The sequence below is a fragment of the Podarcis filfolensis genome (assembly GCF_964270895.1).
Source record: "Podarcis filfolensis genome assembly, chromosome: 6".
Classification (NCBI taxonomy): Eukaryota; Metazoa; Chordata; class Lepidosauria; order Squamata; family Lacertidae; genus Podarcis; species Podarcis filfolensis.
Genome location: NC_139609.1, coordinates 78,708,903 through 78,730,723, shown reverse-complemented (window position 1 = coordinate 78,730,723; position 21,821 = coordinate 78,708,903). Strand labels below are relative to the sequence as shown.

General features: G+C 37.8%; 1 protein-coding gene across 15 annotated transcripts in view; it reads right to left on the bottom strand.

Moving 5' to 3' along the window:
• Positions 1-300: 300 nt before the first annotated feature.
• The window catches only part of NCOA3 (nuclear receptor coactivator 3), a 100,352-nt gene continuing 78,831 nt past the window's right edge, over positions 301-21,821 (bottom strand). For 9 of the 15 annotated variants that reach the window (XM_083618342.1, XM_083618351.1, XM_083618343.1 and 6 more), the window contains 16 exons: positions 21,576-21,677; positions 19,998-20,135; positions 18,856-19,003; positions 17,545-17,930; positions 16,340-17,202; positions 15,259-15,397; positions 13,424-13,618; positions 11,868-12,104; positions 10,775-10,901; positions 10,103-10,274; positions 8,946-9,242; positions 8,047-8,151; positions 6,242-6,467; positions 5,078-5,252; positions 4,188-4,329; positions 301-3,628 (listed from right to left, as the gene is read on the bottom strand). In XM_083618342.1, the coding sequence (XP_083474468.1) occupies positions 3,617-3,628; positions 4,188-4,329; positions 5,078-5,252; positions 6,242-6,467; positions 8,047-8,151; positions 8,946-9,242; positions 10,103-10,274; positions 10,775-10,901; positions 11,868-12,104; positions 13,424-13,618; positions 15,259-15,397; positions 16,340-17,202; positions 17,545-17,930; positions 18,856-19,003; positions 19,998-20,135; positions 21,576-21,677 (3,464 nt within the window). In that variant the 3' untranslated portion in view covers positions 301-3,616. Of the gene's footprint in view, positions 3,629-4,187; positions 4,330-5,077; positions 5,253-6,241; positions 6,471-8,046; positions 8,152-8,945; positions 9,243-10,102; positions 10,275-10,774; positions 10,902-11,867; positions 12,105-13,423; positions 13,619-15,258; positions 15,398-16,339; positions 17,203-17,544; positions 17,931-18,855; positions 19,004-19,997; positions 20,136-21,575; positions 21,678-21,821 lie in introns of all 15 variants that reach the window. The other 6 variants (XM_083618339.1, XM_083618346.1, XM_083618349.1 and 3 more) reach the window with 1 other exon arrangement.

The window sequence follows — 21,821 nt, the reverse complement described above, 5'->3', positions numbered from 1 at the left end:
TTTTCATGGTGCTCTAATTTTAAAAGAAGTCTGAGGGTGGCAATAGCAACTGTTGTGTGGAGGGGGTAAAAATTTGTGTTACGAATACAAATTTTTCCACCCCTTTGGAAGTGAAGTAAGCCTACAGTTTTACTTCTCCCATTTGGTTGTGTCTTGGAAAAGAGGACATCTTAAACATCTTACCAGCACAGACAACTTGTACATGAGTTTTGGTAACTGGAATGTAGCCTGTGTTAAGGCATAATGGGAACTTTTATCTCTTTGATTACCAAGAAGCTTATTAAGCCACAAAAACTCCCGTTTCAAATAGAAACCTTTATTTACATTATTAACAACATCCAAACAAAACAAAAACACAGAAAAACAAGACCATATGACCTACCCTTTTTTTTTTAATGCCAGCCCACAGGAGGCTTTTTTTGTTATGTAAAGATCAATTATTACAAGCAATATTTACTGTAAACTAACTTTGGAGTCAATTCTCAATACTGCATGCCTTTCTCCTGAGATATTAAGAAATATTGCTCTCAGTTGAATGGTTTCATAATTGCTGCATTGCTGTCACATGACAGTCTGCTACTAAATTCAATGTGCTGACCTGTGCAACATTCAAATAGATTGTTTCTGTTGAAAAATGCTCCTCACTTATTAAGGCAGCCTTCCCCAGCTTGGAGCTGATGGGAGTTGTTAGTCTAAAACATCTGGATTGCACCAGGTTGGGGAAGGCTGAATTACAGGAAAAATCATGAAGACTGAAATTATGTATTTATCTCAACACACAAACTGGTTGGATAATCCATACAAAGGTGGGAAGAATGGATTCACTACAAAGACAATTAGGTCAGAAGGCACCAATACCAAACTAAGCTTATTGCCCCATTCAGCCATGTTTACTGTACTTATCATACAAGCCCCCACCCCATATAATCACTCTTGGTACTAGAGATTGCATTGCAACAGAATGAGAGTTTTTAATCATGCACTTCTGATTCCAGGTATCATTTGAATCAGCACTGCTGAGAACGTTCCCGACAATGCAAATTCAAAACGCATTTTTATATATATATAAAAAGGTGTGAATACTTTTATCAAGTCTGAACTAATATCTTTGGATTCAGCAAAAAAAAAAAAAAGCAACTGGGAAAAGGAGTAACATTCTAAATAACAGATTAACCAATGAACGGCAGGTACCACCACATTTCAAAAACACAAACAGAATCAATCAAAATGAAAAGGAGGAGGGCAATAAGTAGTTTATAAAAAGAGAGGTCACACTTCGCCAAAGTAATCAGAGCTATCATGATTATCATATTCGCCTATAAAATTAAAAGATAGTCTACTCCCATTTTATAGGCTTGTGGGTCTTTTACTATGAGGTTGTTATTGGTAGTATCAGAAAGAGGCTTCTGAGAAGCGGAAAATATTTTGTCACACTTTAATGGCAGACCTACAAAACCAAAAGATCTGATGTGCACAAAGGTGTGCATGTGTACAAAATACTCCCCTGCTGACTTTAATGTCTGAGCAAACTACACAACCATATGTGGAGGTTTGGAAGGACGTATACTTCAAACAACAACAACTCAAAGCTATTTTAAAACAATATGTAAATGGAAAAAATGCTTTAAAAAAGCAACCCTAAAGGATGAGGAAGCACTTGTAACATGTGAGGCACACTATGTGCAAATCAGAACACAATTCCAGACCAGAGCCCAAATGTGTTTTAAGTACAAATAAGCTTTAGTGAAGTTAAATAAATAGCTGGTGGACTACACAGAACTGGCAATATTTATACCTGTACTCTGCATACTAGCAGTTTTGGGGGTAATCACAGACTGCTTGCCTTAGAATAAAATCTCACAGAATTACATGCTTCTGCAAAGTGGAGCTCAAATTTCATTACTAATCAAAATCACCAGTTCACATATCCAAGAGAACTATATTGAATGTGCAATGGGAATAGAAAAAAACTCACACACCACTTCAGACATTTTAGTCTACCTTTCTTAGAAAGATCCTGTTCTGAATCACTACAACTTGTTTAAAACTGGGAGGAATCAGTATGTATCTGCATTATTTGACACAGAGATGATTATGGTGTTTCTGACCTCCAGCTATTAAAAATTGCTTAGAAAGTAAATATATTTGTTACCAGCAGAGCAATAAAATGTGATAACCAAAATCATTTGTGCCAATTAATCAGATGTATCATCAGGTGTGCTTTCTGATAGACACGTAACACATAAAACATGTTCAGAACACCACTGAGGCTTTCTTAAAAGTTAACCAAATGTCCTAGAGCAGAGGCTCTTTCATTTAAAAGACAGGTTATATTAAAAATTCCACAAATTGATTTGACAGCTAAAAAGAGCCTTTTTGTCATCAAATTGCCATCTATAAGAAAAAAGTAACAAAGTGCACACATAAGGTGTAGAGAAAATATTAAAAGACTGCTAAAATATGAACAAATGTTCTTTTAAAAAACCAATAAATGAAGTTCTAAATAAACTGTCGGAGACCAATGAAAATAAGATAAAGGCCATAGTTACCCAACTCCAAAACCATTTAAATTAAAAAAAAATCCTATCTGGACAACTTGGACTAAACTCGAGTTTACAGAAATTATATTTGTTAAATATTTAGCTTCACGAACTCTGCAAAAATGAGTTAGTGGCCTACAAAAGTCATATATATATATATAGTACAACATCTTAAGATCATATTTACAAAATGTATTCACAAAGAGAATCTCTCTTCAAACTGCAATGCCTTGCCTTACGTTTTATGACATTTAATGGCAAAAAAGATGTATGATTATTGCTCAAATGCCCATATTGAAGATATTATGTAACAGTAATTCAGACTGGGCTTGAAAGGGGGCAAGAACTTGCCTACTTTAATATCCATTGATTCATTATTATAGGTATTGCAGTAACCCACTACATACAGCATTTTATAAAGTGCACAAAACTGCACATCAATATGGAAATCTTTTATCATGATTATACATATTTAATCTCTGCATACCCCTTTGGTGCCAAAAAGCGTGATTCAGAGGCTGCAACAGCTCATTTGCATTGCCACTTGCACATCAGAGTTCCGACACCTGGGAGTGAGATTGAACAGCAGCATGAATGTTCAGAGCATTGTTTTGTTTTTAAATCAAGGCCAGAAACTACATTCTATCAGAGGCTCTTACTAGAGAACTCAAGACTATTACCAAGTATTTTCCAGGCACTTTGGTCTGCCTGTAGTTAAAGGGCTTTGGATAGCTACAGTAAATAGAACTGGTACACACCATGTCTATCCAACACATTTACTCAAATGGCATTGCCAAACGCACGTTGCTAAAGGCAGAGTGCCAAAAAAAAATCACCCTTTCTCTTTTCTTTTTGTACATTATACAGTGATACTTTGCTTCTACTCCTCCTCCTATCCCTCACCACCCAAAGGTCTGTAACTCATGAAGTCACTTAGGACATCTTCACGGTAAAAAGAAGTGGTATTTCCATAAGGCTACATGTTGCCATGAAGTTCACGTGCACTTTTTTTTTTGTAATACTTAGTTCACCATCATCTATGGCATCAGCCTGTTAGGAGATCATAGCTGGAGATGTCAGCAGTATTTCTGCAGGAAAAAACACAACACACCAGTGAACAAACAACAGTGTAAGAGAGGCAAACTTTGTAATCAAGCAAAATTTTTGCTGGCATTTCTGAAGGTTAAGGAAAGAAGTATAAATAAATACTGCACTGGTACTAAAAAATATAGATTCGTTTTAGGGGAAGGGGGATTGGGAAGAAATGGCCTGGTGTTGAGCTTAAGTTACTCTAAGGCTAGGATTGCAGAGCCTTGTGTATTCCGTGAGTAAATCTATTTCAGCAATGAACCTGGGATGTTCACAGGCAATAGCTGTTCCACAGTAGCCTTACCTTTTTATGTAAAACCACCGAGAGAGAACCCAGTGGAGAAATAGGGGTTTGGGAGTTTGGGAGAAATAAGAAAGGGTGCAGAGTGAGCAAAAATGACAACCACGCAAGTTAAACCTTATTTTCTAAGCCACAAAAATGTTGAGAACTTTCTGTTAATGTTTGCTAGGCACTGGCACTGGCAATTTTAGGGGCTGATATGCATATGGAGATCTAAAGAGCTGCATGTGGAGAACCAACAGTTACAGCCATCTTACCTGGTCTGGACCCATGGGCATTCCTGACATAGGCATAGTATTAATATTCATTTGTCCCATGTGACCACCGTTGCTGTTCATGTGCATCATGTTGTAAGTTGCAGGGTTCCCTGAATGGCTGAACTGTTGCTGTGGAAAAGAACTAGAGGACACAAGAAAAAAAAATGCTCTCAGATTCATTCAGCCACTGGCATGTTACGTCATTGGCATTACAACTATAAAACCTCGTAATCCCTTCCATAATCAGTTGCAGAGATAGTTGTCTCACCACAATGTCTTCAAGATCAGATGTGGTTATTTGTAAGGAGTTCACACCAACCTGTGGCTCTAGAGATTGACTAGTGCTATAAACGAATGAGCCTATGATCAACAAATGAATAAATCCTTTGCTTTAAATAAAAAAGAAAGGAAATGCAAAAATGATGGATCAGTGTAAATCACTCCCATCCTAGGATCTCTTCATCCATTGTCAGAAAATGTTTTGTTAACTTAAGCCTACCTCATTGAGTTTTTAGCCCTGCACATAACCAATCTGGAAAAAATAGTTCAACATACATAGATTTGGACACTTTCATGTTCCTTTAATTTTTTTTAACAACACATCATGTCTTGATCAGCTTGTTTAACTTTGTGAAACAAAAATAGGCCCCATATCTTTGTGAAATATGCAAAATTTAAAAATTTGAACAAATATTTTGAAATCTTCTATGAAACAAATTATTTTAGGGTTGTTGGTTTTTTTTAAAGAATCTGGGTGCAAGAGTGAAGACTGTCTAGATTGCATGTTTTTAAAAAATCACACAATTCAGTCTGCTAAAAGCTATGTTCTTCAGTTCTCCACAGCCACAGGCTCCCCTTTGAAAACACTAGTTGAGGTATTTGACTCTCACCTGCTCCTGGCCATATTTCCTGATGGCCAGCCCTTCATTTCAGGAGTTGGATACATTGGTGCAGCCTGAGGATGCTGCATCATGGGATTTTGTGTGGGTCCAATTCTTTGAGCCATCATGGAATTGGGTGGGCTTGATACCCTGCTAAAGGCAGGGTCTGGTTGCTGGGTCATTCCTTACAAAATAAATAAGATAACAGTTTGGTGGTTATGACACTTAGCTATTTTTTGCTGAAGGCACATGTGTCCTCTAATATTTACAGAATTTCACTCTTGTGGTTGCACAATTTCTCTTACCTGATTCAATCAAAAAAGCCCTGAAGAAAGGTACCTTTGGAGCATGGTACAAATGAAAGGCCAGAAGGGAATAATTCTCATGGAGAGGCAATGGTGCTCAGGAGAACTGCACTTTGATTCCCAAGTTAATGGTAAATTTCCACCCTTGGTGTTACCAGCTTGCATTCACTCAAGACTCCCTCTCCTTGAAGGGGCCATAGCTCTGTAGTAGAGCATCTGCTTTGCATGAAGAAGGTCCTAGGTTCAATCACCAGCATCTCCAGGTAGAGTTGTGAGAGAACTCCACCTGACGTCATGGAGAGCCACTGTTGGCCAGTGTGAACATTAATGAGCTACTTGGACCAATGGTGCGACTCGGTATATAAAGTAGCATCTTATGTTCCCCCATCATGCAAGTTTGCTTTTCTCAGTTTCACTTGGTCCCTAAACATGGTTACAAGGTACTATAACTTACTAATGTTTCATTGTTTGTTGTAATTTCAGATATAGCAGAGCAGAATAAAAAAAGATCAAATGCTTGCTTTTTGTTGCCAGACCCTTCCTGTACAAAAAAGTTTTCTTACAGAATTAAGTAATGACTAAGACATACCAATTCAAATCAAAATTGAGAGAACCAATGAGCTGTGAAATTACTGTATAAAGATCATGAATTTTACAACATTTCTGCACTGTGGCTGTTCTATTTTAGATCATTCGGCTACAGAATATGTCAAATCCCTCAAAACCCCACTTTCTCCCTCATTCCAAAATATTGTGCTTATACTCTTCTATAAAAATATTCTAGCTTTAATAAGTTTTTTTGTAATTTACTAGGCCCAACAGCAGCCACAGAAAATAGAAGCAAGTAAGATACAAATGAAGTAAGTACCATAATTGGCTGGGTATGAAAATTGCTGGGATGGGACTGGAGCCATTGGAGGGCCTGTAACAGCACCATCCATGCTTCCTGAGGTGGTCACATTTGGAGGAGGACTGAAGGCTTGAGACTGCTGCTGTTGCTGCTGTATCATCATGGCCATCCTTTGTTGTCGGATGTGATGACTTATTATCTCCCTGTTTCGCTGCGCCACCATCTGAGCATTAAGGAAGCCTTGCTGCTAGCACCCAAAGAGGATTGACAAAAAACACATTAAAGAATACAGAGGAAGAATTATTAAGTTGACAAGAAAAAAAAACATATCTTAAAGAGTTTTATGTCCATGAGCTTTTTTATATTAAAAAAGCACAATACAGTCTATTTTTCTCCCATTAATGAAAAAGCAGAATGGAACAGTAAGAAAATGCACATTTATTCTGCAGTAATAAGTAGCTCAGTGTACAGTAACTGTGGGGAACCACCTTCGGCCCTCCAGATGTTGCCCCATTGGCCTTGCTTGCAGCAACATTTGCAGGATCAAAGTTTTCCCACATCTGGTCTACAGTCTATATACCAATAGCAAGCTTATTCTCTTTGGGTCTACCCTTATGCAGATATCCATGCACAAGTTATCAGCAGCTTGGGGAATCCCCAAAGTTTGTCTAAGTTATAAAGAAAAGGTAAAAGGAGGGAACCAAAAATGACCTAGCAAACAGAATGCTGGCTTGATGACTATTGGAGTGGTGAAGGTGGTGGAATGGAAAACAGGAAGACGGAGGTGGCATGGAAGGGAATGGAGCATCCTGGAACAGATACTAGCTGGGTGGCTAAAACCCCAAACAGCAGCACTCTACATTTTGTTGCAGGTCTCAATTTGTGTAGCTTGAACATTCAGCAGGCACTGTGGCTTATATCCAATGTGGCACTAAGCAACTTTTCTGTCAGTGCAAAAATTTATGATTGCACAATGAGACCTTCTCTCCCCCCCCCACCCCACAAATGTGTCCTTCCCAAATCTGCTCCAAATGGTTGGGGAAACCAGAAGAAAATATTAAGGGGGTGCACAAGAGGAAAGTCCCATTGCACAGGCATAATAAATATTTGTACTGACAGGACGGTTACTTAAAGCTACATTAGATACAAGTAACTGAATCCACACTTGCCAGATTAGCATCGCTCACCAATTTCAATCCCTAGATTGGTTTTGGAATACAGTGGTACCTCGGGTTAAGAGCTTAATTCGTTCCAGAGGTCTGTTCTTAACCTTAAACTGTTCTTAACCTGAGGTACCACTTTAGCTAATGGGGCCTCCCGCTGCCGCAGCGCCACCACCGTGCGATTTCTGTTCTCATCCTGAAGCATTCTTAATCCGAGGTACTATTTCTGGATTAGTGGAGTCTGTAACCTGAAGCGTATGTAACCCGAGGTACCACTGTACTTTTCTACGATTGCAGTTGAGATCCAATGCCTCACCCATCTGAACAGGAATTGCAACAATGGTAAAACAGAGCATTGTAATTCCTAATCAAAAATATCGACATTATTTAGGATGACATTATTATATAGTGTTTCTTCACCAGTCATGCCCCAACTGATGTATGTCTAATGATGACATGATTCATGTAGAATCGTCTTTTGGTTTATGGTTATGTTCTATTGGACTTTGATCCATTAGCTAAAAATGTGCGTGTCTGTTTTAGTTTTAAAAGATGTATGAAGGGGGAGGAAGAGAGAAGTAATAGAAAGCAGAACTGGGGAAAGGTAAAATAACAGCTGGAAGTGGGAGGCGACTGTATAACCTGATTAGTAATACTTACTTGTGATCCCATTTGTGGGGGCATAACAGGTCTCATCACTGATGCACTACCAGGGTTGGGGTTCTCCATTTTTATATCAAGTGCTTGACGAGTCTGATTCAAAAACTTCAGAAACAGAAAGCAACAGTGTGTAACAGAACCATGTCAAAATACATCAAACAGGTTTCTATAAAACCCATGCTACACTAGAAACCTAGGCAAGAGTAAGAATTAAAAAGAAGCTACTTCACTCAGTGTGACTTATAAAGTGCGCTGAAAATACAACGTTTGACTTTACGCCCAAAGGAGCACTCCTCATTGTCTCTAAGGCAGAAGGATGCCAACAAGGGCCTTAAATATACAAACCTAATCATTAATTTTCATACTGATACTTAACAGTGCAATTCAGAAAACAACCATGCCACTGTTTTCATCAACCAAATCCTCCAGCAGTATTTAATCTCAGAAATGATTATTACCAAACTGAAAATAAAGAGTACAGTGATGAGGAACTGCAGGCCTGGTTCACATGTCATGGCAAGCCAAATTATGGCCTATCAAAACCATGAAAACATGTGGATTCCTGGGGAGCTCACAGCACCTTTCCTCCTCTCTTGTCTTTTTTATTCCTGCATTATCATTAGCCAAGGTTTGGCCTCCGCTCTAACCATGAGCTGTAGCCAAAGCTGTAGCTCCATTTTAGGAGCCCTCACAGTTGAATAGCACCAGTTAAGTCATATTTTTGGCAACATCTTGACATGTAAGCTAAGTCTCTGTGTGTACAGAATATCAGGACAAGATAAAATAAAATAAATGAATGTAGGTGTTAATGGGTAAGTGATATATTTCGTTTTCCTGCCCTTAGCAAAGCCAAAAAGTCTCCCTCTTCAGAAGGGAACTGAAAAATTATAATTGTTTACCTGCTGCCCTTGAAGTCTCTGTTGGAGCTGCATCCGAAGTTGCTTTGGTGTGTTGGTTCTGGGCCTCATGACATTTGCTCGGGGATGCATACTTTGCATTGGAAAACTGCCCTGCTGATTCATCTGATTCATCACAGAGTTAAAGGCTGCCTGTTGGCCTTGCACGCTACTAAAACCCCCTGGCAGGGGAGCTCCCTGGCCCTGGTATGGCTGACCATATACTGGAGGCTTCTGGTCAATCATTACAGTAGATTCTTGGCCATGAAATGATTCTTGCTTGGGCTCCAAAGCTTGCCCCTTAAAAATAATACAGAACTTGACAATATTTCATACTCTGCAATAGTATATTAGGAATATTTTATACACAGGAATTTTATATTTGAAAATATGAGCTTTGTTTGTGTGTGTGTGTGTGTAGCCGGCAGTGTAAAAAACATAGTAAATGTTCAGGAGACACGCCATTAAGCACATGGTACAACAGTTATGGGACCCTATTTCAGCATTTAACAGTTTAGGGATACACACAGGATTATCCAATAATCCAATGAAAATTGCCCAATTCAAAATTACATTGACAAAATCCAGCTCCTATGAGCAAGTTCTGAGTCAGGTCTATTAAGACTTCATTATTATAATATTCAACAACTATTGTACAACTACCTTTCTAAAGAAGATGCCCGCACACATTAATTACAATGTAGTATTGTCACAAACTAAAAGGAAAATAAACAATTTTTAGATCAGAAGGCTGCTCTTGATATGTTATAGGCAAACATTTTCTCACTATGATTTTTTTAAAGGGGCACTGCAATATCATGTTTATAATCATATCAGGTCTGCATAATTTGTAATCCAGCAAATGTAATGCAGGCCACCAGCAGTTGGATAAATCTTGTTTTTACAGCAATTTTAGGACTGCAAGAATACTTGCAGGCCACAATACAGAGAAGGTGGGCTATGTTCAGCTTGAGTTGACTAGCAAGTTCTGGAGCCTATAATATATGAAATAAGTTCTTCTCACCCAAGAGAAGAATGTACAAAGTACTGAGGAAGAAATGTACTAAGGTTTTTATCCCCCCCCACCCACCCACAAAAATACATTTTAAGAGCAAACAGCAAACTGAAAAATCTGCACTTCAAGAGCACTGGCAACTTACTTGATTTACAAGATCAGGAATTCCTAAGGCCCTATCAATTTCTTCAAGGCTTGTGACATCTGTGTTACTCAGCAATGTATGCAATTGATCTAGAAGAGCCCTTTCATCACTTTGGCCATCAACATTTGGAGCAGCATACAGAAGATCATCCAAAGAATTCCTAACTAGTTGCCTAGGAAAACCAAGAATACTGGTCAAAGAGTAGATAAATTCTCATAGCATACATAAATTGAAGTCTCCAGATAAGAATCATATCTTCCCAGTATACATAAGTGCAAAAATGAGATATGCCCAGTGTCATTTCACAAATGAGCAGGATTCTGGAAACTGAAAGGAGGACCCTCCATGACAAAACTTTTATCACCTTTGATAGATCATTACTATCCAACAAATCCCCAATAGAATGTCAAAGACTAAGATGGTAAACAAATTACAAATATGTAAGCATTTTCTTTGATGAATCACAAACAAACAAATAATCTGTCTAGTCCAGCATTCTAGTTCAGATAGGGGAAGTCATATTCATAGCAGAGCCATTGAAATCAATGGACTTAGCTAATTTTGTATTTAAATGAGTGTTTTTCCTGAATGATCAGAATGTTCTGATACCATTTGTAGATGAAAAATAGGCTGTCAGTTAAATAGCATATTACATACTAAACCTTATTGTACCTGTTTTGTGAACCTCGAGGTCCTTGCTCCATGGACAGCATGTTGTCAGGCCATGCATTTGGATGGTTAGACGGCCCTTGATGTGCATAAGGATTCCCTCCCATACCAATATTCATTTCATTTGGCCCTACAAAATGAAACAAAACTAAATTTACTTTTAGAAAAGAGGTGAATTTTTGGAGCAGCAATCCAACAACACAGGGCAGTGTACAAAAACAATGTATCACTATTATAAAACACAATGATAAAATATCTCAAAAAAACCCACCATACAACTATTTTTAATATCAAAATCATTGGTCTTACTCTCACTTGAAGCCTAAGTAAAAATGTATGGCATTACTTTCAGAATGTAAGGTTTCTATTCAAATGGGATGTAAAAGGGGAGAAAGCTTCTTAACAGGGTGTTTATGTGTGTTCAACTAATAGTAGTTCCTTCCACATCTTTGAACTGTTGTAGACATGACAGCACCAGGATGGCCCCCCCCCATTAAACTCAAATAGCAGTAACAAGGCAGCTGAGATAGGGTTGCCATACGTCCAGATTTCCCCAAACATGTCCAGGAATCAAATGGCGAAAGCAGTGTCCATGAGGAATTTTGAAAGATTGGCAAAATGGCCAGGGGTTTTGTCAACAGAACCAGGAATTGTGTCTGTTTTAGGATCGCTATCTGTGTTTTCTGGGTGAATTCTTAAAATATGGCAACCCTAAGCTGAGAGGTAGTGGTCTAAATTGTTTATCACTATCACTGAATTTAAATGCTTTGCTTCCTTTAAGTCTACCAGTATCCAGCAACCCACACTGGAGCACTAGTTGCTCAGAACACGGTACAGATCACTGTGCAAACAGCCCAAAGCCTAAATGCTTCAAACTTTATTGCCAGTCAGTAGAGCATGATGCTCTTAACCCCAGGGTTGTGAGTTTGAGCCCCATGTTGGGTGAAAGCTTCCTGCATTGCAGGAGGTTGAACTAGACAACCCTTGTAGTCCCTTCCAAATCTACGGTTCTATGATTCTATTATCTTACCTATGTGCAGTGCATAAGACACAAATTATTGTGGTGTCCAATTAAAAAAGCATAGTAAGAACTCACTCATATGGATCATCTGCTGTTGGAGCATGGATCTCGTGCCAGGCATACTATTTGACCTCATGGGTAAACCAGGCATGGGACCACCAACTGAAGATCTGGCAAGGGCTGGGTTGCAGTCTGGCCCTGGTCTTGGCATTGAACCAGAACTAATAGGTTCCATCCTGCTCACTTTTGAGTTTTGTAGGCTCCAGTCACTTGCTGAATGCTGATTCATAGCCATATTTCTGTTAGGTCCCCCTAGAAAATTAATGTATTTAAATACATATTGCTTTCCCTACAGAAAACTATAGAATACAATACAATTTGCTACAGTTTGTTACAATAATGAAGCAATGCTGCTGCAAAGTGCTAGCTTGAAAAGTAAACATGATGGGAATGTTGGGACTGTCCGTGGGAAAAAGAGGGACAGTCAATTCACAGTGCGAAGCACCGGAATTAGCTCAGAGTGAAATATGAGCTCTTCCGTTTATTCCTGTCCGGGATGTACAGGAAGTGTTTGTCATAACACTGCTGGAGTATGGAGAGAGCAGTCATGTTTTTTGTAACGCTGCAAAGACAGAAATAAAAGCATGTAAATACGTTTCTGTCTATCTCTTTCCCCTGCCTGGCGGGGCAGGAAAGAGGGGTGTGTTCTTCTCACGTTTGAGAAGAATCGCCGATCGAGACCTTGCCTGCGCTTGCTGGGGAATGCAGCCAGGGAGGTCAACAGGGAATCAAGCCGGGTGCCTGGGACTGCTGCCAGCTTCTCCTGAGAAGGGCTTGAATTTCCCAACACAGTTGGCATTTTTATATCCACCCACTCCAAATCAGTTTTAGCCAGGACCCAAAGGGCTGCATATATCAGGGCTTTTCAGCCACCATTCACTGTAACATCTCAAATATAGACTAGTTGTCTGGTTCAACTGAGATATAAAACATTGCAAACAACGAAGATGGGTTGTTGTTATCACTGTGTATTTTTTGTGACAATGGTTCAATTCAAACAGAATGTTTGCTGTTTGCTGAAGTTTGCACTCACCAAAGTTTAAAAGCCAAAACATGAAGCTCTTGACTGCCCCAAGGTCCCCTGGACAGCTTCATGACTGAGCAAAGATTTTAACCTGGGTCTCAGAGACCTTAGTCTGGTACTCTAACCACGTCAACACAGAGACGTGAACTTCTGAATGTACAGGAAACCCATGCTTTAGGGATGCTTGTCTGCTTCTATTTTCTATCTGCTCAGCACTCCAGACCCTAGGTGTGGTGGCAATGGAGGTAAGGGAACAGCCACAACAATGATTTGTCAATTCAGACACCACGCTCACCACACTTGGTGCAAGCAAATTTGCTAGCTCCTCACAAACCATGATTTGTTAATTCAGACATCACAACTAAACCCAACCCTACAAATGTTTTTGGTGAGATATGTGAACTGAGCCAAAAGGTCTAAAAAGCTTAGCTAGAATAAGCTAGTATAATACAATTGTAACAATTTTTCTCGTAGTTAATAATTTACTCCAGCAAACCTTTGGGATATTGTTCATGATTTTTTTAAAAGTATGAGGAAATCAACAAACCCATATTGGTTCCAAAATTTTCCTGATTTTCCATCATTCTTGGACTCCCACCCATCATGTTTTGCTTCTGTAGCATGGAGAATGTATTAACACTCCTCACAGATGGACTTGATCCCACTGATATGGGGCTGTCTAAAGACAAGGCTCTGTTGAAAGGAGGACGGGTGGCCTGCATAGACTGGGGACTTCTCATACCTGTTGAATAATTAAAATATAATTGTAACTGTACCATCTTTAAACTGGGTATTGATCTACCATGACAGATGTTTAGCATCCACTATAAGGTTATCTAATGTAAATTTAATAAAACCAAAGAAATTGTTACGAGTAACACGAGTAACTGATGTAGACTAATACAGAAAAAATGGGGGGAAATGCTCCAGAAATTATTCATCTGGATTGTTTGGTCTATAATATTTCAGACGGAGAAGTTACACTGTCAACTTCCTATAACTACTATAATTATTAAAAGAATATGGTGTATCTCTTTGCATCTGTACAGTCTCTGTTAATTTCAAGTCTCTTACAGCTATATACAGAATACTATAAAATTTTAGAAAATAATCAAAACCCTAACTAGATGGGCAGGGGCGGAATCAGAAGCCTAATAAATTAGCTCTAATATGGTATGAGTACAGTTAAATACATATTAAGTTAACTGCTATACTTAAAATGTAGTAACACATTATATTTATAAAAAAATGGGGAATTTCAAGACAGATTTGATTACAGTGGTACCTCAGGTTACATACACTTCAGGTTACATACACTTCAGGTTACAGACTCCGCTAACCCAGAAATAGTACCTCGGGTTAAGAACTTTGCTTCAGGATGAGAACAGAAATCGTGCGGTGGTGGCGCAGTAGCAGCAGGAAGCCCCATTAGCTAAAGTGGTGCTTCAGGTTAAGAACAGTTTCAGGTTAAGAACGGACCTCCGGAATGAATTAAGTACTTAACCTGAGGTACCACTGTATATATATTTATGAATACAAAAAAGTAATGCACTTTGCAAAAGGTCAAAAGTTTTAAACAAAAAGGAAAACAAGTTAGACAACAGTTGAAGTATTTTCCCCTTTTATTAAGTATTTTTTCTGTTCATGGTATTTATTCTAGCTCTGTAATAACACAAAAATCTGAATAAACAACATGTTAAATACTGATGTTCTCAACACTTTTGAATTGCATTCTGATTTTTTTAAAAAAGATTTTTTTCATACAGTTCAGAAAATACTAGATCTCTCTCTCTCTCTCTCTTTCTCTCTCTCTCTCTCTCTCTCTCTCTCACACACACACACAGACACATGCATGAAGGAAAACCATGATTCCCTTTCTCATCATAAAGCAGTACCTAGCTGTATGCTCCCAATACCACTTCTGATTTAGCTTACCTTTCTCAAATTATTTAACTAATCAAAGCTGAACTTTCTGACCTATTGATTCATCTTATTGTGCACTATGGAATGCACTGTTATTTGATTTAATAAGCATGAACAGCCTCCAGGAACAGCAGAAAGTGGTAGTATCAGGCCTGTTGATCTGCAGTGTTCGACAGTTGGTTTCTATCAAATCTATGCTTGCAACTTTAAACTCAAGGTTTTCTTGTGTTAGGTCTCAATGTTTATAAAGCTCACTATCAGACATTATAGAGGGTATATACAAGGAAATTCTGGTCTACTTGTAGACAACAATAAAAACCATTTTTTAAAAGGCTTTTAAAAGGCAGCTCTGACAGCTAAACTGGGAAATTAAGAACAAACAGAAAGAACGGCTTGAATGCCTTTAATCAACACAATGGCTGTTAAGTAAAGTGGAATATTATGTCAAATAAACTTTACCCAGTGGTGCATTTCCTTGGCACAATGGTTGCTTATTCCCCATGTTATTTCCATTTGCAGACATTGGATTACTGCAAAAATCTGAGCTAGTTAGATCACCCAAAATGGCATCTAAATTATCCACCAAATCTCCACTCATCTGAAAAGAAAAGAAAATATTTAAAAACAAACTTAGTTGTTTAGATTTCTACTGAAAAAAATCAGAAGCTGGTATGCGCTCAAAACTATGATGTCTTCGAAACTTACTACAAATTCTTAAGAGAACCAGCTACAAGTCATGTAAATATTTGATCAGAGATAACTTTACTGATTTGGGGAGAAAGAAAAAGATAAAAACTTCATTTGCATATTCTGTAATCATCTCAGTATGGAATATTCAGAAAATATTGTGGATGAATTTTCCAAAGTATCACTTTAAGGCTAGGCCTGCAATGTTTAATTGATTAAACAATTTATTTATTTATTTTAATCTCCTGAAAAAGATGTCTTCAGTTAACTTAGTGGCAGGTCTTTTTTTTTAAGGTTAATTATTAAAAGTGGTCACCGACTAAGTCATGCTTAGTAGCAGTACATGTACTGAAATCAAATAATTTATTTCAGTCATGATTCTCATACGCCTATAAGTTTCAACAGGCTGTTCCTGAGAAAAGCTTGGGCTGCAGTTGTAACTGCATCTCCTCAGAAGTAAATCCTATTTAATTCAATGAGGCTCACTTCCAGGTACACAGGATTAGGATTGCAGCCTCAGTCAGCTATATTAATTATTTAAGGTGGTAAATGCTTAAAATACATGGGGGGCAGGTTCCTTCTCAAAAGAGGCATTCCATGTTCTCTCACGTATTGAGTGGAATACCTGCATCATCTATAATCAGTGGAAAATTAAACTGCAACAAGATGAAATAATTTTTAAAAGCAACGTTTTAAAAATTACTTTGATACATCATAGTTGGGAGTTCAGCTTAGCTGTGGTTTTCAGACTTACAAAAAGAAAGTGCAGGGTTCCATTCCAGGGGCTTATTTAGAAAACAAAAGTATACTGAGTCTTTTAACAGGGATTTTGCTAAACATTAGAATACTCTACCTCTTCAGTGGGTTCTGTTTTTATTTTCATCTCTTTTTCTTGACTTGAAGTAGTTATGGCAGAACTACAGCACTGTCCCATCTTGCTGTCCAAATTTTCTATTTTAGGTTTAATGTCTTTCGAAAGAGGATCTTTTACATCATCCTTGTCAAGCAAGTATCTAAGGAGGGCATGGTTTTCCTTCTTTTTAGGACTCATTTGCTCTTGCTTGACTGTTCCTTCGCCACAGGAAACAGCACTACTGTCATGGTATGTGTCTTTACCAGTAGCTTCAGCTGTGATTTTTGCCACTTCTGCTGGAGAATTACCATTCCGCAGCAATTTATGCAAAATCCTATGCTTCTCTTGCATGTTTGATGAAGAAGAGACCCCTCCAGATGTAGAAGATGAGACTCCAGATGAAGGGCTTGTGGCATTGGCAGTAGGTTCTTTGCAACTGGAGTCCAAAGGGGAGTTTGACAGTGTAGGGTGTCCCCTGTCCTCGGAGGAACAAGTTAGCAACTGGAGAAGTTTTTTATGCCCTTTGCTTTCAGGTAGTCCCCTCTGATCAGAGCCTTCAAGGCCCTCTTCTTTGATCTCTTTGTTACTAAGGGAGTCCCTGCTGTTTGACTGACACATGGAACTCTCCACTTGATTTTGCTCACAAAACAAGCCAGGGGGGCTCTTTGAATCCTGGTTACCCATTTTACTTTGCTGAGAAACATTCATATTTGGAGAATTGTCTAGTTTTGGACCTGGCGAAGAAAGAGTAGACAGAAGGGAAGTTCCAACCCCCTCACTAATCGCTTGAAGAGCACTAAGTGAGCTGCTTGAAAAATTGTTGTTGCTAGTGTTGCTGGCAGTTCCCATTGGAGAGTTCACACCTATATAAAAAGAGAAGAAGTGCGGTATTACATATTAACGAATCATTTAATTAAAAATACTTTAAAACATTACAGCAGAAAATATATACAGGGAAAGTTTTAAAACTGCCTCCCATAATTTCTGCATAACAATATTTTTCATAGTATTCACAGTAAGTCTGATTGCATTATATTGTTTTTTATGTTTATGCTCTAAGCTGCTCTGGGAATGATAGCTGAAGAGTGGATTATAAACAATGATAATCATCGCCATTTCTTGCCAACTGAATAAATAGTATCTGATTTCAGATGCTGAAACAAAAAAAACAAAACACACTTTAAAAAGATACTAGAAATAATTACCTGCTACAGGAGAAAATTGATGTGAATTCACTTTTGGACTCCCACGATTCCTAGGGGATATCATTAAATTCTGTTGACTGGAAGTCATGCCTGGGCTCCCATGTGGTGGGCTGCTCATATTTAATCCATAGTTACTCTGATAAGGAGAAGACTGTATTCCTTGTCCAGAGTTCACAGGTCCCATGTTTCCAGGACCTCCATATCTAGCACCACTCATCTGCCCCATTAAGTTAGGATCTCCCATACCATAGTTCCTGTTCTGCAAAGGTATATTTTGCCCAGATGACATGTTCATGACTCCACTGACTGAATTTGTACTTGCAGTTGTAGATGTTCTGATGTTCTGTCCCATTGCACTGGGATTTGGTCGATATCCATTTTGTTCTCTGAAACACACAGCATTGGCAATCAAGCTTGGCACAGTGGACTAGTAATATCCATGTTTTAAAAGATCTTATATGTTCTTCTAGGAATCAATGTACAATACTGGGTTGCAACAGCAGAACACAGGAGCACTGCCATATACACTCATCGAGCTCATAGAAATTTATGATGAAATTTAAAATTCTTCCTTAGCCCATTGTATTAATCTTTTTATCAACATCAACAAGGCACAGGAAGAGCACAAACTGTATTTCCAAGTTGTATATTCTACTAATTTTCTTGATAAGAATAGAAAATATTCCACCCTTAATGAGAACTTTATAGAAATTGTGATACAGTGGGCAGAGGTCAGTTGCTGTTACATAATGAGGCTTACTGTTTTATCTCAAAAAGACATAAAAATGAATAAGCTCAAAACCTCTTTTTCAAAAGTTCAACGTGTGAAAGCTGGCCAAAGTGGCTGGGGCAACCCAGTCACATGGGCAGGGTACAAAATTATTATATTAGTAGTAGTAGGATTTACCCTAGTAATGTTTAAAATCATTATTGTGAGAGAAATCGGCTTCTTTGATCCTTCCCAACTTCTCAGTTAAGTAGGTAATATTGGAATTGGGGTCTAACTCAATAAAAGGTGTATTCATAAGTTTCAATATAAACACAATGTACCATGAGATGATGTGCCATCTTGTCCTTGTCCGAAGAGATAAAAAAGGGTAGTGGGCATTTGCATGAAATTTGTATGAACTGAAACTTAACATTCAGCAATTTTATCTTCCTGTTATATCTGACCAAATAAAATTTAACAATGCTCATGGTTTAAATTCTGCATCTATTGTCTCTTATACTGCCCTCTAAATGTTTTCATTATGTTGGTTCACATTAGACACATATGATTTTGGAGCTGCTAAAACAGATTATTGATTTCACCTTTGAAGAAAGTGAGTGGAGATAAACCCATGCCGGTCATTGGTAACAGGGTTCCGGAACAATTTACTTTTTGTTTGTGCTGTCACTATTGTTCCATCAGCTAAGGAGAACCGATAGAGTGGCGTTTCAGCAAGACCTTGCATATAAGCTGTTAGGAAGAGTAGAAACTATTAGTACTGAAGCAATCTGCTTACATTTCCCATTCTAGAAACAGAAATAAAACTCACACTACTTCATTAACTACTTTAACAAAATGGTCACTTAAAAAATAAAACATACACTTTGGAAAACCCAAAGCTTCGTGAAATTCTATTATCAAACTTGTGTTTGAGTAAAATTTATATTCAAATGTGTCCTGTCTTAATATAATAGTTCCAGAGACTTTAGTAATTCAAGAGTGTATGAGTTTTTAGATAATCACCTGTCTCAAAGCAATGAAAACGTGAAAACTTTCTCCCAGGTACTTTTACATGTCACAAAAATCAAACCAACACAATTTCCAGGGCTGATTGGGCTAAATGTAAGGCTGTATGCTGGGAAAGTGACCCAATTCACTCTCCTCACTGCAAAAGAAACCACAGCTAACCATGAACCTGATGCTAACCCCATGTTCATGTGTTATAAACACCAAACTAGCTGCGAGTGGCAATATTTTGTATTGCAGAGCCTAGGGTTTCATTAAAGAGTAGGGGAATTACATTTTCATGTAATATTTTGGGCTGTTCAGATACATTCATCTATTTCTCTCTCACACTTTTTCTCAGTAAAACAACAGCCCAAAATATTGTATGAAAATGGAATTCCCATACTCTTTAATGAAACCCTAGGCTCTGCAATACAAAGCCTTCACCTACTTTTTCTCACTTGTTTTACTAAGATAAGTGTGAGATAAATAGGTGAATGAATCTGAACAGCCCAAATTTAGTGTTTTACTAACACTAAATAGTATAACAAATTAGTTATAATTTTTAATTAGCCTAATATAACCAAATGGTGTATACAATTTAATTTTTTACTGTAAAAGCATTTCCTAAGAGATATATTCATTGTGTTGATTTTAATATGGTCCTACATGTAGAAGCAAGCATGAAACAACTTTGTACAAATTAAATAAATTAGCATTTAGAAATGTGTGGTGTTACCTTCATGATAGTGGCGTTTGTTTGACCAGGGCTGTCCTTCATTTTGACATAAAAATCTCTGAATACAACGACGAATTGTATCTTCAAAGCCAGGTCTCATGGACCTTAGAGAATTTGTATCTATGTTAACAAGTTTACCTGTCAATCAGAAAAATGCTTACTTGATATAAAATATGTAAAACATAAAAGCTAACAACAATAAAATGAGCATAGCATGGTTAGCAATGTTCTTTGGCATTAATGTGAAAGAAAGAGTAAGAAAAAAGAAAGACTAGGCTGCAAACACAGTAATTTCAGATATGCACACAAATCCATTCTTTGAATCCTACTCACGATTCAACCTTTTTTCCTTGCATACAGAACCGAATATGTCAAGGTCTCAGCTTGAAAGACCATGTACATGTGAGTGGTCAGTTCTTTACGCAAGGTAAGAAGGATGAACTATTTAAAGGAGCACCTGGAGACTCGAAAACAGTCTTCCCCAGATAATCTGGATCCTCATTAATAGTCAACATAACTCCTGGAACTAAATACCAATGAGATATAGCCAACCTAAACCGCCCTGAGACCTCCAGGTATAGGGTTGTATATAAATTCAATGAATAAATAAAAATAATAGATAAACCCAAAACTGTTCCCACAAACAACACATAGCTATATTACTAGGTAAACATTTTATGTATTTTGTACTTTTCATTGCTTTAGAATTGTCTGGTTTTACATTGTTTTACTTATTTTATTTGATCTTGTTATGTTGCTTTGAGACTCTTTGTTTTGTATAAAGCAAATGAAAAATGCTGATAATGATAATCACCAACTAGGAAAAATCATAGCAGACTAAATTCAGCCAGGGTAGCTTTATGTTGCCAACTCAATATCTTTTGCTGGTTAAGATGGAAAATTCAATTGGCAGTTTTAGCTCTACGCTCCAGATTTAGCCCAGTTCAGATTATTTTCTCCCTTACCTTCTTCCTAGGCTGGTGAGAATAAGATTGTTCATACCTACAATTACCACCAGGCACACTTTTCCTGTGAATACCCGTGTGTGGGCTTTATATTTGAACTGGGTGTTACCTGTGTAAAATCCCAAACCATGTGCTGAATCCCAAGATTTGGGAGAAAGGGAATTGACTCTTTGTATATTGGATTTTACAACACAATCCTATTTATAACTTGGTTTTCAACTACATGTCTCTGTAATGTATTCAAATATTACATCCATGCATGGATATTCAGGGTGTACAACTGCACATGCCCAGCCTCACATGCCCGTCCTGGGAAGCTGCAATCTCCATCTACTTACGCATGAAGGGACAATGTGGGGGCTGAGTATCATCCAAACCAGGCCTTTATTTTGTAGAGAACAAGTATAGCTAAAATAAACAAACTAGGGGCGGGAGTGATTAAGAAAAATACAAGTAAAACCTACTGAAATATTAGCTGCCTTGGAGGCTCTAATTCTAAATATATATTTTTTAAAAAAACTCTAGGCAAGCAATTGTAAAATAACTGCACAAAACATGCTTGTGATCATTTACATTGAATAGAGTTCATTAGTTATTTATATAGCTTACTTACCTGAAAGGTCATGTCTAGTAACAAAGCTCTCTGTATTTGGTGAAAATACCCTTTCTACTGCCGAGATACGGCGTGCCACACATATCATACAGGACTGCAAATCTGCAATTCAAAACATTTTATGTTACATTTATAGATAGCTTGAGATTTAAAGAAAACAAAAGCTTTCTGTTTTATTAAGAAATACAAATACTGACATCTATGTATTGCTAAGTTATTTTACAAAAGGCACTGACTGAACACAGC